Source organism: Pteropus vampyrus, unplaced genomic scaffold (genome assembly GCF_000151845.1).
Source record: "Pteropus vampyrus isolate Shadow unplaced genomic scaffold, Pvam_2.0 Scaffold43, whole genome shotgun sequence".
NCBI classification, from domain to species: domain Eukaryota; kingdom Metazoa; phylum Chordata; class Mammalia; order Chiroptera; family Pteropodidae; genus Pteropus; species Pteropus vampyrus.
In genome coordinates, this window is record NW_011888824.1 from 2,456,814 (window position 1) to 2,472,411 (window position 15,598).

At 32.8% G+C, this 15,598-nt stretch overlaps 1 protein-coding gene across 1 annotated transcript in view; it reads right to left on the reverse strand.

Moving 5' to 3' along the window:
* Positions 1–15,598, reverse strand: part of LAMA2 (laminin subunit alpha 2) — a 391,580-nt gene that overhangs the window by 171,404 nt on the left and 204,578 nt on the right. The window contains exons 22-28 of the mRNA XM_023529836.1: positions 12,214–12,394; positions 9,203–9,339; positions 4,543–4,779; positions 3,128–3,271; positions 2,258–2,437; positions 1,962–2,150; positions 1,745–1,878 (exon numbers count right to left, since the gene is read on the reverse strand). Coding sequence (XP_023385604.1) covers positions 1,745–1,878; positions 1,962–2,150; positions 2,258–2,437; positions 3,128–3,271; positions 4,543–4,779; positions 9,203–9,339; positions 12,214–12,394 — 1,202 coding nt within the window. The remainder of the gene's footprint in view (positions 1–1,744; positions 1,879–1,961; positions 2,151–2,257; positions 2,438–3,127; positions 3,272–4,542; positions 4,780–9,202; positions 9,340–12,213; positions 12,395–15,598) is intronic.

The following is a 15,598-nucleotide window of genomic DNA, read 5'->3' on the forward strand; positions in this document are numbered from 1 at the left end:
TAAGGTGATAAGAGAAAGAGACTTATGGGAAAAAAAAGACAACCTCATAGTGTAGGAGGATGGAATCTGAGAGAGGCAAAGAAAGTATAATGAAAAATGCATGACGACATTGTTTCTATCAGTTCCACTAACAAAATGTTCTGTGTACTACCAAATTCCTTTACTGGAGCAGAGAAAAATTTGCAGAATAATATATTTGCATGTCCACCTGCTGTCTTCCATGATATGCAAACCTGCTTTGGCTTCTGCCTCCTGATTTCCATTTATTTGATATTCTCAAACAACAGGATAGCCGACAGTATATTTTTGGTACATGCTTTTTTATTATTTCATGTAAAAACAATTGTCTCTTGTTAAAAGTGAGAAATATGAAAAGGAAATCAAAGGAATACATATTTGAAAGTGAAGTTTAGTCCTTGATTTATCCTTTTACCAAAAGTCCTTACTTTTGTGTAATCAGAAAGGTAATAGGAATCTTCTGTGTGAAATAAAAGGGTTTTTTGCTAATGTTAGCATAGTCTAAACATTTGAAACATGGTATTTTTATATTTATTGGTTTGCCAGTGAGAGGCTTCATAATTTTTTGTTTTGTTTTGTTTTGTTTCTCTGGATCGGTCTACAAATTTATCATATAAAACTATTTGCAAATATCTATCAATTCCACATTCTTACAGGACATGACAGAGAAACTGATATGCCAGAGAAATTGAGACTATGTGTATGAACTCAGCTTTCTGCTCCCATGACATAAAACTTAACTACCTCTGGTCAATTCCTCATTTTATCTCACTGATAAGTTGTCCCTTCCACTCAAGGAACGTGCCTATGTGTGCACATGAGGTTGAAGTCTCATAGCTTCTCCATTATTCATCCTCTCTTAATTCCATGATTTTTAAATGAATTCCTTGCTATTAATTCCTTTCTCCATAGTCTATAAACATGCTTACTTCTCTCTCAGATTAAACAATCATCACTTGACCTTTGACACTAATTCTTCCATTTTACAATTATGTTCATGGTAAACATTAGTCTACACTCATAATATTAGGTTCAATGTATCTCATTTATTCTTTAAGACTTTGAGACTATTTCTGCTGAAACACACCACTAAAACTGGTATTAAGAATGTCTTTAGTGCAATCCTGTCAGTCTCAGAAAGCCTCATTTTAATTGGCCTCTTGGGTCATATGAAAACACTATAGACCCTTACAGTATTCTCATCTTTTGGCTTCCATCATTCATTCTTATTGTTCTTCTGCGTTCTTTTCTACTCAGTGCGATTCCCAACCTTTTCGCATGATGTATATCCCTATACAATATTGTATGGTACACTGAAGTGAACAGATGAGAATGCTCATGGTTGAAAGAGCTGAGACCAATTCTTTCTTTGGCTCCCTGTCTGGTGCCCCAGAGTGTTTAAGGAGGTCCTGTTTTTACCAATCTTGCAACTTATTTATAGCACCACAGGACATCTTCTCTCGAATTTCTGACTGGCATCTAAAACTCATCATGGCAAAAGTTAGTTTGACATTTTTCTCCTTAAACTTTTTCCCCATTCTAGTTTACTTTTTGGGGGAAAGGCAGTAACTTCCACCAGGTGACCTGGAAGCTATCCATGACTTGTCTTCTATCACTACACTCCCAAACCAAATGCTTTTAAATCTTTCTTGTCTGATGTCTTACTGATCTCCTCTATAGGCTCTGGAAGAAGAACTTAACTTGGATATTTTCTATTATACTTTACCTGCTTTGTCTCATGACGTTTCCATAAGTAGCTTTGATAAGAATATAATGGATATCATATAGTATATCCAAGAAATCTTCACGGGTCACAGTTCTACTGACTCGAGGATCATCACCATAATATTTCCATTCTCTCTGTTAACAATAAAATAAACCACTTTGACAAAACTGAATGCAAAACCATTGACGTCCTCTCACTAAACAATTAACAACCTTACCTCTGTCATTTCAATTTCATGCCTTGTTAACTGGCCAATTAGAGGGGCAGCCATATGCCTGATGATAATTCTAGCATGAGTTGGAGTCCCACCTCGAATGATAACTTGAGGATTATATGTAGTGAAACCTGTCTCTTCTCGAGCCTCAAAATAGATGGCATACTTGAGTTTGCCACCATAGGCCATCAACTGACAAAATAAAATGAGGAGTGATAAGTTAGATAAATCTCCAAATGGAATGATTCCAAAACATATTTTACTTTGTTTTCATTTGACTTCAAAGTACTTGTCCTTACCTTCTTTCCTTCATATTGTTCTGGAAGTTTCCAATAAAAAGGTTCTAAATGGAGATCTTCTCTTACTAGATCCATGTCTGCGACAATCTCTGGATCTTGGAAAATAATGCCTTTGGTAGTAGTGTGCCGGAGTGCCTCATCCACTAGGGGCAGAATGGTCTGCTCAGGCTTCAGAGTCACCTGCATCAGGTCAAAACACAGCAGGAGGCTGAGTCCAAGTCCTTCGGACATTCCTTAAAGCTAAATTATGGACTGCATCTGCAGCGCCATCTCCACTTTGATGAGGTGTTTTCACAAGAAACAGAACCGGTGCATAGTGAGCAAGTTAGGCAAGGGAAACATATCTTTCTGACTTGTTTGCATAGTGAAAACCACAACATCTGTGAAAACTGGAGTCTTTTATACTTACAAAAAGTAGAATTTAAAAGTAGGAAGAGTTAACAGAAAATTAAAGTCAAAATGAACATGCTTCCACCCTATAACTCTGTGATTCTCTAAGGCTGGTTGGAATACGTGCACAAGTTCGGTTTTCCCCGTGGCGTTAGCACAGATCAACAACATTCAGGCTTCGGTGTCCTTACTCTTCAGAATGCAGCTTCTTGCTGTCCCAAAACATGTTTCCCTTAAAATGTTTCTACTTGGCATCTACTTCTTTATCAACAGTCAATGAACTATTTTAAAGGAAGATTTAAAAAGGCATCTACTCCAACTCTCTAGTGGCATATGGCCCCTTTACCATTTCTAAATGTGTGTAGGGGAAAAGGTAACTTAAATGTTTTGCCATTTCCTCTTACCCCTCAGTGCCTGGCTAAAAGATGCCAGCGGGAACTAACATTAAACCATTACATGGCTCAGCAGGTCCTTACTCACCCACGTACGGATCAGTCCTTTTGCTTCAGAGCACTGAGTAGCAGCGCCGAAGCAATAGCAGCTGCTGCAGCCAAGTGGGTTCTTGGCATCAAGTCCGAATTTGCCAGGCCGGCACCTGTCACAATGGACACCTTCCACATTCACCTGAAGAAAGAAGAGAGTTCTTCAGAACCCAAAACGTGAAGTTATGAGAGAAATAAACTTGTGAATAAATCATAGGAGCACACGTAAAAAAAAAAAAAAAACTAAACAAAAAAGAAAACAATGCTGAATATTAGACTCACATTTCAAATGGTATAGTTAGTTAATCTCGTTATTAGGATTTTACGAGTCTAAAAAATTCTTTACTTATACATAGGTACATTATTAAGGATATTATATTTTGTTCTTAAAATCTAGGTAGTATATTTCCTACTATTCCACTGTAATATGAAAGAGTCATGAGAATTTCAAAAGTAAAATAAAAATGTTGATTCCTAAACAGTTGTGTGATGCGAAGTTGCAAAAAAAGCAGGCAGGACGTTGAAGTATAGATTTACATAATTATTATTATATATTGTATAAATACTTATATAACATGTATTAAATATAATGTGTAGTCATAATTTTTAATAATGCAGCATTAAATAATGTAGTACTTTTTTTTTTTTTTTTTGCTTAGAGCCGTTTATGGCGGAAGCTGCCATTTTCTTAAATTCTCAAGATTATTTTAACAATCAATTCCCGAATTTTATCCTCCAGTTTCTCTGTCCCTCTCTGCATAGATTTTTTTTCTTGAAAAGACACCTTTGACTCAATCTTAGCTGTATTTATCCTGGGATTAATTTTTCAGAAATATCTAAGGGGGAAAAAAATCTCTTATCCTTTTTAATTGGCTGTTTTTCTACATCATTTAACAATATTAATGAGGGCTGGAATTTCCCATAGTCACTGTTTATAATGTCAGTGTTTATACGTGATAAAAATTTACTGAACTTCTATAGCAGTAAATACATCTTTCAGTGTAAGTGATCGCAGATTCGTTTGAGAAGTGTTTTTTTTTTTTTAGAAGCCTTATTATTTAGCTATGATTTTCTCTGATGATGCTTAAGATAACTGTCTTTTTCTCCCTCCCAAATTATTCTTGTTTAGGTAAAGCAAATATGTAAAGAAAAATCTACTGTTGAAAACATATCATCTCTATCTACCGGAAAAAAGGTTAGGCTCTGGTTAAAAATAAGCGCATAAAAAGCAGTGCTTATCAGTGTGCCAATGAACGTATAGCAATAAAAACTCAGTGTCTGGCAATGAGTTTTTGTTTTTCTGTTTGTTTAGCTTAATGAAGCAGGAATAATGAACACTGAATGAAGTTAATACTGAACAATAAAAATAGAATTGAGAGAAGTTTTTCCTTAATGTATTTTGGCAGCACATACCTTACAAGTGCATTGCCCGGTCCGATCCATACAGGAGCATTTTTTAGTCTCTGAATCACAGGTTGTGTCATCAGTCCCGGGCAGGAAGCAGTCACAGGGATTGCAGTGAGGGTAGTTCCAGTGACCTTGATTGCACTCTGTACATTTTGCACCAGAAAATTTTGGATGACAGTTGCATTGGCCTGTGTTTATATTGCATTGGAAATCCAAGGATCCCACCGCGCTGCAGTTACAAGCCTACGGAGGAGATAAAAACGGCAACCATTAACACCACTTCCTGGGAAACATCTTAAAATTTTAATTCAAATGTTTATGCTCCCATTAAACACATATTAATTATGTGTCTATTACATCTCTTGTACTGTTCTAGTTTAGTCACTTGGGAAACATCAATGAACATAAAATTAAAATTGCTTCCTGTATTTACTAAAATATATAAGTGTCCAGAAACCATACTGCTATTGAATAAGAAAGAAAATGTACTTTCTCTGTCTTTTGGTGGCAAAGAGGAGTTAGGTATGGGTTTTCTTCAAACACTTTTTGTTTCAAAGATTAAATCTTGAAAGGGTTAAAGAAGTACAAATTAGTAGTTGATAGATGGTCACAGGGATGGGGAGTATGGCATAGGGGATGCAGTTAGCATTAATGTAATAGCTAAGTGGAGAGCCAGAGAAGAGAAAGCAATTAGAAGTATCATTTTATAAACTATATAAATGTCTAACCAATGTACTGTATACTTGAAACTAATAATAAAATAAAATTTAAAAAAAAGATTAAATCTTAGACAAAGTCGTTTTACCTTATGACCTCATTTTTATAGCATTTAATAAAAGACTCTAAGAGACATACCTTAGAGTCTAATAAAGGGAGACAAATAAATACATAAATATATACAATGGAATAAGCATTATGCAATAGGAGAAGGGCAAAATACTATGATAATATATAAGGACCACTAAACCAGATGTGGGGAAGGCAGAGAGAGAATTTTGAGAAGTGACATTTAGGTGTTTTTTTTGTTTTGGTTTGATTATTGACATTTAGTTTTGTAGACGAGCCTGACTGAGGTGTGTTGCTGGTAACCTTTTTTGCTTCCTAGATATACAAAAGATTTTCTCCTTATTTATGTAATTTAAAATTTTGCTAAAATTTTTTAAAGTTTGAGGGTTTTTTAAAGTTAATTTACTGGAACATGGTCAGTTCTTTCAGTTTGAAAACAAAATTATATTTTGATTCATTGCTGTTTCTTTAAATTTGTTTTTGATTGTTATTTCTGTTCCAATTTACCAGTTTTCTTCTTTAGGATTACCTATAATTTCTAAAGTACATCTCTTTTGTCTGTCTGCCAAATCTGTAATATCTTCATGTCTTCTGTAGTCATTTTCACACTTGCCTCTCAAATTTGTCTACTTTATAGCTCTCATTTTATACGGTGAAAATTCTATTGTATGTATATATTACCAGTGCTTATTTTAATTACACCATTGCATTTTTAGCTTCTTTTCAATAATTTCTTTATTTCACCTCACCTTTGACTCCTGCTCATCCATGTGTCTTCTTGTCCTAAATATATATATATTTTAAATCTTTCTGCTCTTGATTTACAGAGCTCTTATCTCCTTGCAATATAATAAAAATGCCAAGTGAATTTTTTAAATGTCATTTAGGGTCTTGGAATAAATCATTTTCAGAGACCAGTTGTGCCAATGATCAGTCTAGTGTCTCTGAGCTTTAAGTTCCTTCTTCCTTGCCCTACTTTGTGATACTGTAGTTACATGCTATAGACATTTCTCCATGGCCAGGTAGCAGAAAGTTAAGCTTAGTCAACAGAGGGTCCTGGAGAAACCAGCAAGGTCATAGTGGTAGGAGGACACTTCTGTCCTGGTTCTTGGTTCTTCATTACTACTGTCATTATTATTTTCTTCTTTAGCATGGGAGCCCAGTGGTCCAGAAATAACTCCAGTTGTGCTCTCAGGCCACTGTCTCCCACAGGCAGCTTTCTGAGTAGCTTCAGTCTGCGTCCACGCTCTGACCATAACAGGCTGCTTCTAAATTGCTCCAGCCTGCCCACAGCTTTCAACATGGTGGGCAGCTTCCATAGACTAGCACTTGCCCACAAACTCGGCCAAGTTGTTTTTTGTTGTTGTTGTTATTGTTTATTGTTTTACCACAGGCAGTTTGTACGTTCCTGTGGTAGCCGCACTCTTTTCAAAAATGTCTGAACCTCAGCCTTGCTGGGCCCAGGGTACGGAAGCGCCTTCTTCTAGTTCTTGGTTTCCTTATAGTCCAACCTCCATCAGCTTAGAAGTAGTGCTGCTCTTGTGTACCTGCTACTTCAGGATCCCTTATATCGCTTTTATCTATTTTTAGTAACTTTTTTAGTAACCTCCTTCTAACAGTTAACAAGTCTTTTATATTCTACTTTCCCCATTTAAATAACTGGTATGATTTCTGTCTCCCAAATGGGTCCTGACTTGTTATCCAAGTGGGTACCTCATTGCTCTGTGTCTGAGTTTGTCACCACACAGGGTTTGCACTTAGTCTGTCAGCTGACTCTTTCTGGTGCTGTACTATTATTTTTCTCAGATCGACAGCTCAGTGGCAGACTTATATGCATAGCAACTTGACAAATTTCACTGCTCAGCTTAATTCGTATATCTACCACTACTGGAGATATTTCTCCTTCTGTTCCTGCTAACAGTAGTTTACTTATGGGATTATACTTTCTAGAATGTGACATGCAATCACTAGTTTCTCAGCTATCTGTTTTACGTCCAAATGTTTGGTGAAATATCTTCCCAGATTCTGATATTAAAATAATCACCAGGCCTTATTTTTGGTATTTTTATGATTAAGTATATTTTTTATGTCTTCATTGCTATACAGTAAAAAAAAAAAAAAAAAAAAAGGCCACATAGAGGATATTACTAAAAGTTATTTTAAAACCAAAATGTGATTATTAGACTACAAACATGGACATGGTTTCCAAGGCATAGAAAAACCCACTGTTGTCACCCCAAGTAACTCACCCTTAGAGAACATCAGGAGTAGAATGAAATTTGAAATTAATGATCATCGACTTACTTAAATATTTTTTTTCTTGACTGAAACAAAATGGGCCATAACCAGAAATAGAAAATTCTGTATGGAAACTATAATCATATAATAGATTTAAAAGATGTTTGTGAGACATCCTTATCATTTAACTAAAATAAGAAATGTCTGCTACCTAATTTATTGTATAAAACCAAAGCATTAATTCTTAAAGACTAATTGACAGTACAAATAGACATTGGAACCTTTCCAAATCAGGAAGTTTATCCAGGAAATTATAGTAAAGAATAAACGAGACCATTAACCATATGCTTAAATAGCACTATAGCCAACATCAAACTTAAATCATAATTAGGTATAATGTTTGTTTAGCAACAGAGGATGCACTATTCCCCTGTTAGTGAAAGATGGCAGGCTTTGTATTCTGCTTCAATAAAAACTCAAATGGTGTTTGTGCTCATACCTCAGTACAGAGAAATTATCCATGATTCAAAGAAAGGAAAGCTATAAACCTCATATCACTGTTGATTTAGATTATAGTCATCCAAGTTTTTAAAACGGTAGAATATCTTCTCATAATTCTTTGTGAAAGCTCTGTGAATTTTTTTGTAATTGTTCATAATGATGAAGTATCTGTTCAAAAATTTAGATTTTTGAGTGGTTCAAAGTAATTAAAAAATTTCAATCAACTTTGAACAACATAATGTTTATTTAATCATCAGTAAACATAATGGTTCTCAAACATACAACCGCTTTTTTAAAAAAGAAACTTGGTCTATTTTTCATCCTGATTTATATCCTGAACATTAGGTATCAGCTTCAATTTCATTAGTTTGGTTACATTGTAGGGTTTTATAGGTAGAATGGAACCTTCGAAAGTTTCCTTATGGCTTATTCATGAGTCCAGGGACAGAGTAGATGCTTGGATTCAAAGCTGAAAACGTGAAGAGTCAGTCAAAGAAACTTATAGCATTGTTCATACTCATCTAAAATTTTGAAACTCTTGAGAAATTTTTGTTTTGTTTCCAAAAATGTAACTCTATGAATCTTCAAACTTAATAGTTACTTCCACCCTGATGCTGGATAAATTTCTGTAAATGTGAGTCGGGTAATGAAATTTTCTATGGTCCATACACGGAAAAATTTGAAGATTTTTCTAAGATAAAGGTTGTTAATATAACTCTTCAGAATCCTCTAAACTATTTTCTTGAAACTGAATCCTAGTCACAATTTGAGGGTAATTCCTATCGATTTTTGGCAAATTCCTTTAGTTAGTCCTTAATTTCCTTGTACTTTATAGATATATTTCATTATTCATGAGCCTCTAGAGCTATTTCCATTTTATTAAAGATTTTTTGGTCTTTTCTCCCCTTTTTAGTAGGTATCATGGATGAAGCTGCATAAATGTGCACTTACTTCATCATCTCTCCCATGAGTAAAATGTAAGATACAGATCAATATGTTCAATCACTCCATAGTGATAGTTCTATATTGTTTTGTAATATAACATTGGATTTTGAAATGCTCACATATAGAACTCTACCAAAAATTAAAAAAAAAAAAAAGTTAAAAAATATTATCAGATGAAATGAGGCAAATCACTCACCTTACAACCAGAGATAATGCTGTGGCCCCAGGTATTAGGTACACATTTAGAACATGCTTCTCCAATGGTATTGGGAGGGCAAATGCATTGACCAGTCTTTGGGTCACAATTATTACCCAGATGGGAACAGTCACAAGCTTCACAGGTGAAAGTGAAAAGAAAAAAAAAAGACAAAAGTAAAAGTTCGATACAAAATATTGAGTTTTATATTGTGATTTGTGCTGTTTTATTTTCTGTACTAAAGTTAAAGATCTTTGAAAGTGAAAATTTGACTCACTCATCTTTTATATTTATATCATAGTACGGTGTATTTCACAGAAAAGTTGATCTAAACATATATGTTGTGATTCATTTACTAATTTCAAAAGGTAAAGCACTTTCAAATTTTCAACTAAGCTTAAGGCAAGAAAGAACTGGTGTATCAGATTTCCATGTTAATTGTATTACCTTATAGATAGATGCTATGAAAGTTAAATTTTTGATTCTATATTTAAGTTCATAACTAATTCTTCTATGCTGTATAGATTAACAATTCCTTCTGGCTGATGACTCTAATTTGCAATAAAAACCAGTAAGCTTAATAGGCTTCCTAAATTCAATATATCCTGACATACATCAAGATATTTCAATTTTTCAAATATTTAAAACTAGTTGAATTATAGAAAAGTATATATACACAAAAGTAAATGTATACAAAAGTATATATATACAAAAGTATACATACATAGTATATATACATATATATACTTTTGAGTTTTATTTACCACCTTATTTCTTTTCAATAGATTTTTGCATTTTCTATACTATGATGTGATATGCAAAGAGTGAAAATTCATCCCTACTCATGCGCTTTCTCAAGAATGCAAAAATAAGATTTGAGATCTTCAAAGCCATCCAAGACAAGAAGCGTATGCCACTTATTAGCTATAGTTGACCCAGCTACTGAGTATATTTTAGTGCAGAATTTCATACTAAGAAAGAGAAAGCAAAAGAAAAACCAAATACTCAAATTCAAATAGAAGACTAATGTTATAAGAAAACCTCTTAATCAGTATATGATGATTAAATCTTTTTAATGAAATACATTTGGGATATTTGATTAAGTTCATGTTTTAAGGGATCACAATTATCATTGCTCACAGCATTTCATACCAGCTGTGAACAATGCATGACAGAGGGTAAACACTAAATAAATGTTAGCCATTGTTTTCATTATTATTATTGTTGCTGCTAATTTTAAGCCAAAGAATTTATTTTATATGTACCATTTATTAAGAAGAAAAACAGTTCACATTAGGTTTAAATTTATATGCTAAACAATGTCTTGGGACAGTTCAAATTATTTATTACTTGTAAACAGAAATTCTCTATGTAGTTCTTCAATGGAATCTTAACACTGAATAGGAAAACTTGAGTAATTAGCTAGGGTTTCCCAGCCAAAACAGAATGTTTACCACACTGATAATGCTAATAAGGAAATGATGATGAAAACAATAATAGTAATAATAATAATAGCAATAATAATAAACACATAGCACTTACATGCTAGGCATTCCTCTATTTTGTAGCCATTAACTCAACTAATTCTTATAAAAAACTAGTGAGATAGATACTATTATTTTCTTCATTGAATAGATGAATTTTGCAGAAGGAGAGGGAAACCAGGTTACTCAGTCAAGGTCACATAACTAGTTACTGGTGGAGTCACTATACAAATCCAAGCTCTTTGGAGCAAGTCATGCTATCAAACATAATGTTATCCTGCCTATTTTCTGTTTGTTCTCTGTTCTCATTTAATGCTACTAAGTCTACATTTCTAAGTCTACATTTCTAAATAACATTTAAAATGTTATCTCAAATTTTAAGTAATTGTCTTGGTCTCATTTATAATTTCTGATAGTGGATATATTTAAATATGTAGTACCATTTCATTAATTCCTATTAAGTGAAAATATTAGCGAGATTTAGATTTAAAGAACAGAGAATGTTTTAAAATGCAGCTTTAGAATTTTTTAGTATATACAGATATTGGCTTAGAAATCACATGCAGATTCTTAGAGGATCTACAATGGTAGCATTCAGAATAATTTATAATGGCTTAATTTATGATCACAATTGTAAATAAAAGGTAATTAAAAAATATCTAAAAGGTATTCATTTTTTAAATAATTTCAAATATTATTCCTGACACTTCTGATATAAATTCACTATCATAGTCAATAATAAAGTCTTAAAATCTTACCATGTATTTATCATGATGCTGAGAGTATAGGAATGTCATCAATGTTGAATTGGTGAGTTTAGTAAGCAAAGGTTAATATTCAATCTAGCTATTGTTGGAATAAGGGTCAATTCCAAATCAGTGGCATATAAATTACTGTTAATGCTAAGTCTTTATTTTCAACAATTTTAAATGGATTTTCTATATCACAATTGTGGAAAGATTTTTGCTGGACATATGAGAACACTGTTTTTAGAAATCCCTGACTGCATTTTCTCATAAAATAATATTTAGAGACAATCTGTTTCAAAGTAGAAGCAAACATATTTTTTGTATCAGAAAAATAGATTCACTTCCCTAATCCTTGTACTAATTTTTCAATAGGAAAAAGAAAAATTGAACAGTATTAGCTTGGGAGTAGAGTTTAAAGTAAGACAACATTGGCATCAGAAAAAGTGAACATTTAACTTTCAAGCTGCAGTACCCTTTGAGTGACTGGCTGAACGGAGGTCACAGACAGGGAGAGACAGGGCTTCATTGGGATCTGCAGATGTTTTTGTACTGAGTACTTGTAGGTGCGGTTATTTATAGGGTAGTATTTAAAATTGCAATGTATTTCTTTTGTTTATTTAAAATAAATAGACATTTCTTATTAGGTTAAATACTTTGTATTATATATTTCTGGTCAAGTGCCTTTTATTTAATGTCTGGGAACACTGACAAACAGTTACCGATGCCAAGACAATAAAATCGGAGGATAAATGTGTAGCGCTTAGTCTTAATTACAGACCTGTGCATCCTCCTTCTTGGAAGTTGAAATAGCCATGGGCACAGTGGTCACATTTCTTTCCTGTTACTCCAGGCTGGCACCAACACTGACCACTCTCTTCACAATCGAATGATTTAGACCCAAAGGAATTGCAGTTGCAGGGAACACACCCTCTTGCTGACTGTAGACCAAAGGTTTCAGGCTGGCATAGCAAAGGAAAGAGGAACATTAAATTTAAATCATTAATTCACTATAGAACAAGATGTATAATACTAAAAGATCGGGTGGAAAAAGAGGAGCTTCAGGGTTATCAAGCTTTCTTCACGGGTGTTATAACATCTGAGTTATCATTTAATTTAATGGAATTTAAAAAATAATATCCAAAGAGAACAGTTCAATTGGAAATTGCATCAAGGTAAGTAGAAGAATTAGGGTATTATCTTTCCGTCTGATATATTTTCACTAGCCTTTCTTTATACTTCTTTAATTGCACTGTGGTTGGTATTTTTATTTTAATAGGAAATTTTATTGCTTAATTTCTAATAATCTGAATTGATTACTTTCAGATCTTATGAACTCCTATTTGGTGAAAATGCTTTCAATATTATTGACCAAAAGCCTAAAGTTAAAACAGTTTTTTTCCTCTAATATTTGATCTATCTTTTTTCATGTAAGTATTTCTAATCGTCACTATAAAATTCACATTATAAATATAATTTATAGGTTATGCCTACACTGATAACATAATTGGTTTGATAAACATCTAGTTTCTTGGGTTTCATCCTAACAATCAAAACTGATTTATGAAAACACATGGCAAAGATTAGGTAAAGAGAAGAAAACTTTTATTCTCTGATGAGTTATTAATATGCATTTTTCTCTCTTATCTATTTATAACAAGTAACTTTCTATGGACAACTTTTCATTAGTAGCTTTGGCTGACTTTCTTGAAATACATGTTATCAGACCTAGAGTTAATGTTAGAAAATGTTGATGAATTAAAAATCACTCCTACTAGAAAAATAGAAAGTACATATCCTACTTAAAGTACGTCAGGGTTGTCTTTTTAAAATGTAAATATGTCATATTATTATGATATTTTAATCTAGAAAATTAGTCTCAGTAATTACTTCTTTGTAAAAATAATTCCTCTTTTGGAAAATTAGAGTTAATAGTTACTTCTTGGTAAAAATAAATCTTGCTATTTAATATGAACCAACCAAAGAGAAATGAATATGCCGCATTATATATTTTGCCATTATTGTTAACGGCATTTAAAAAAATTCTAGAAAACAAAATCATACTCAAAATCAGTCTTTTAAAATAACCATAGCTAAGAATAGCTTTGTTTTCAAAAGGTAAATTGAGTTAAATGAGCTTGATAATCATTTCAATCTTTTATTGATGACTTTATTTTTATTTCTAGTTCTAATTCAGATTTCTCTATGTTACTAAAGAAAGTGTGCATCAGTTCTAAGTAATTACCTCATACATGATATGGAAATTGAATTCAATTATATAAGGAAAAATGAAAACAATATTTTATTTGTAAAAAAACAATAAAGTGTAAAATTCTAAATACATGGCTTAGAGAAATAATCAGAAATTGGAGAAATGGTTAAAGTACAAGCATGCCCATTATGATGTTATTTATCATAGTAACTGTAGAAGCATTTGAATGTTCAATGTTAGAGAAAATTTGAATAAATGAAATTATGATACATTCATGCTATGAAATGATATGCAATTATTAAAATCCTGTTTAAAGCAGTTTTAATGATATGAATATGCTTATGATACAGCATTAAGTAAAATTTCAAAATGCAGAATATAAAATTATATATACACTCTGATTCTAATTACGTACCTATAATGACACACATACCACTCAAATGCACACAAACATGTATACATAAAGAAAAACAGAAAAAAATTTTAAAAACATCTGAATCATAGTAGTATTTTGCATTCATTTTTATTTCCTAAATATTCTTGATTTAGAAATCTGAATTGTAGAAATAATACTTTATTTCATCTTTATTTCCTAAATTTTTCTTTACTTAGCATATATAGACATACATGCATATATATCCTTAATTGATAAATCAATAAAATAGTAAATAAACTTTCAAATTATTGTTATCATTAAAAAAATTCCAAAGTTGATCATGTAAAGAAATATAAGAAAAGTCTCTACCATACTTTTAAAATATTTAAATTATGTAGTTTTAAAGGATAAGTTATACCAAAACGAATACTACTAAATTTCAGTGATGAAATTTTTAAGAAATTTGTTGTTCAAAATTTATTTGAGAAACTAGGGAAATCTTTTGAAATAAACAAATTTAAGGAGCAAAATCCATAGTCATTAATCAAAATTAATGAGGTAAAACAAATATGGGAGAGAGTGTCTGTCCACTTTCAGTGGGAAGTTCGTTAAACTCCCATGAATTATTCTCATTTGCAATAATAACAACTAGAATTACATGTTGTGCTTACTGTGTGCCAAACATGGTTCTAAAGCTCTTTACAAATATCAATTCATTTAATCCTCAAAACAATCCTGGGAGATAAATATTATCACCTTTTCACACAGGAGTGAAACCAAGGTACAGAAAGTCAAGTAATTTGCCGAAGGACACCAGCTAGGCAATTATAGAGTCAGGATTCCAGATCAACCAGCCTGCCTTCAGAGTCTGTGCTCTTAACTCACACACACTGCCTCAGAGGAAATACAGCACACCAGTGCTATAAAGTGTGTAGAAAGGGTGAATAAATGAGGGTTGACTTTCTGTTAAATTTATATTTTGGAGAAATTGTGATCAGTTATTGTCCCTTTCTTTTACTTTGTGTATAGATTTCTTTTTAAGAAATATAATCTCTTTTAAAGATTTCTTCATTTAATAACAATAGTATTAATAATACCTAACATTTATGAAGAACTCTCCATATCCATGCCTAATGCACTGTTCTCACCCTGAAACAGGCATTGAGGGACCTCAGCAGACCTTCCTGCAATAGGAGTGTGACTGACTGACAATCTCCATCTTCCATTCTTTTGGATCCACTGGAGGAGCTCAGGCCTGGTCATGCTTCTTCTAGTCAATGACTGATTACAGTAAAGTACTAGAACCTTTCTGTTCAAATCAGAATTCCTCTAATGGGCCAGTTTTCCTTGGGCATTTCCCATTGGCCTGGTCAAGAATTTGGGATTTTGGCGGAATGCCTAAATGTGGCTTTTCTACCCGATCTTTCCTTCTCTCTCGCTTTCACATAGTCAGACCTGCACTGCAGCAGAAGTCTCCCTGCATACTATGCTCTTTCCCGCTTCATCCTTCATAGGCATTTTTCCTGTTAAATCTTTTGCCTTTTGCCTCTTGGAAAATCCAAACAGATGTAAACCCTA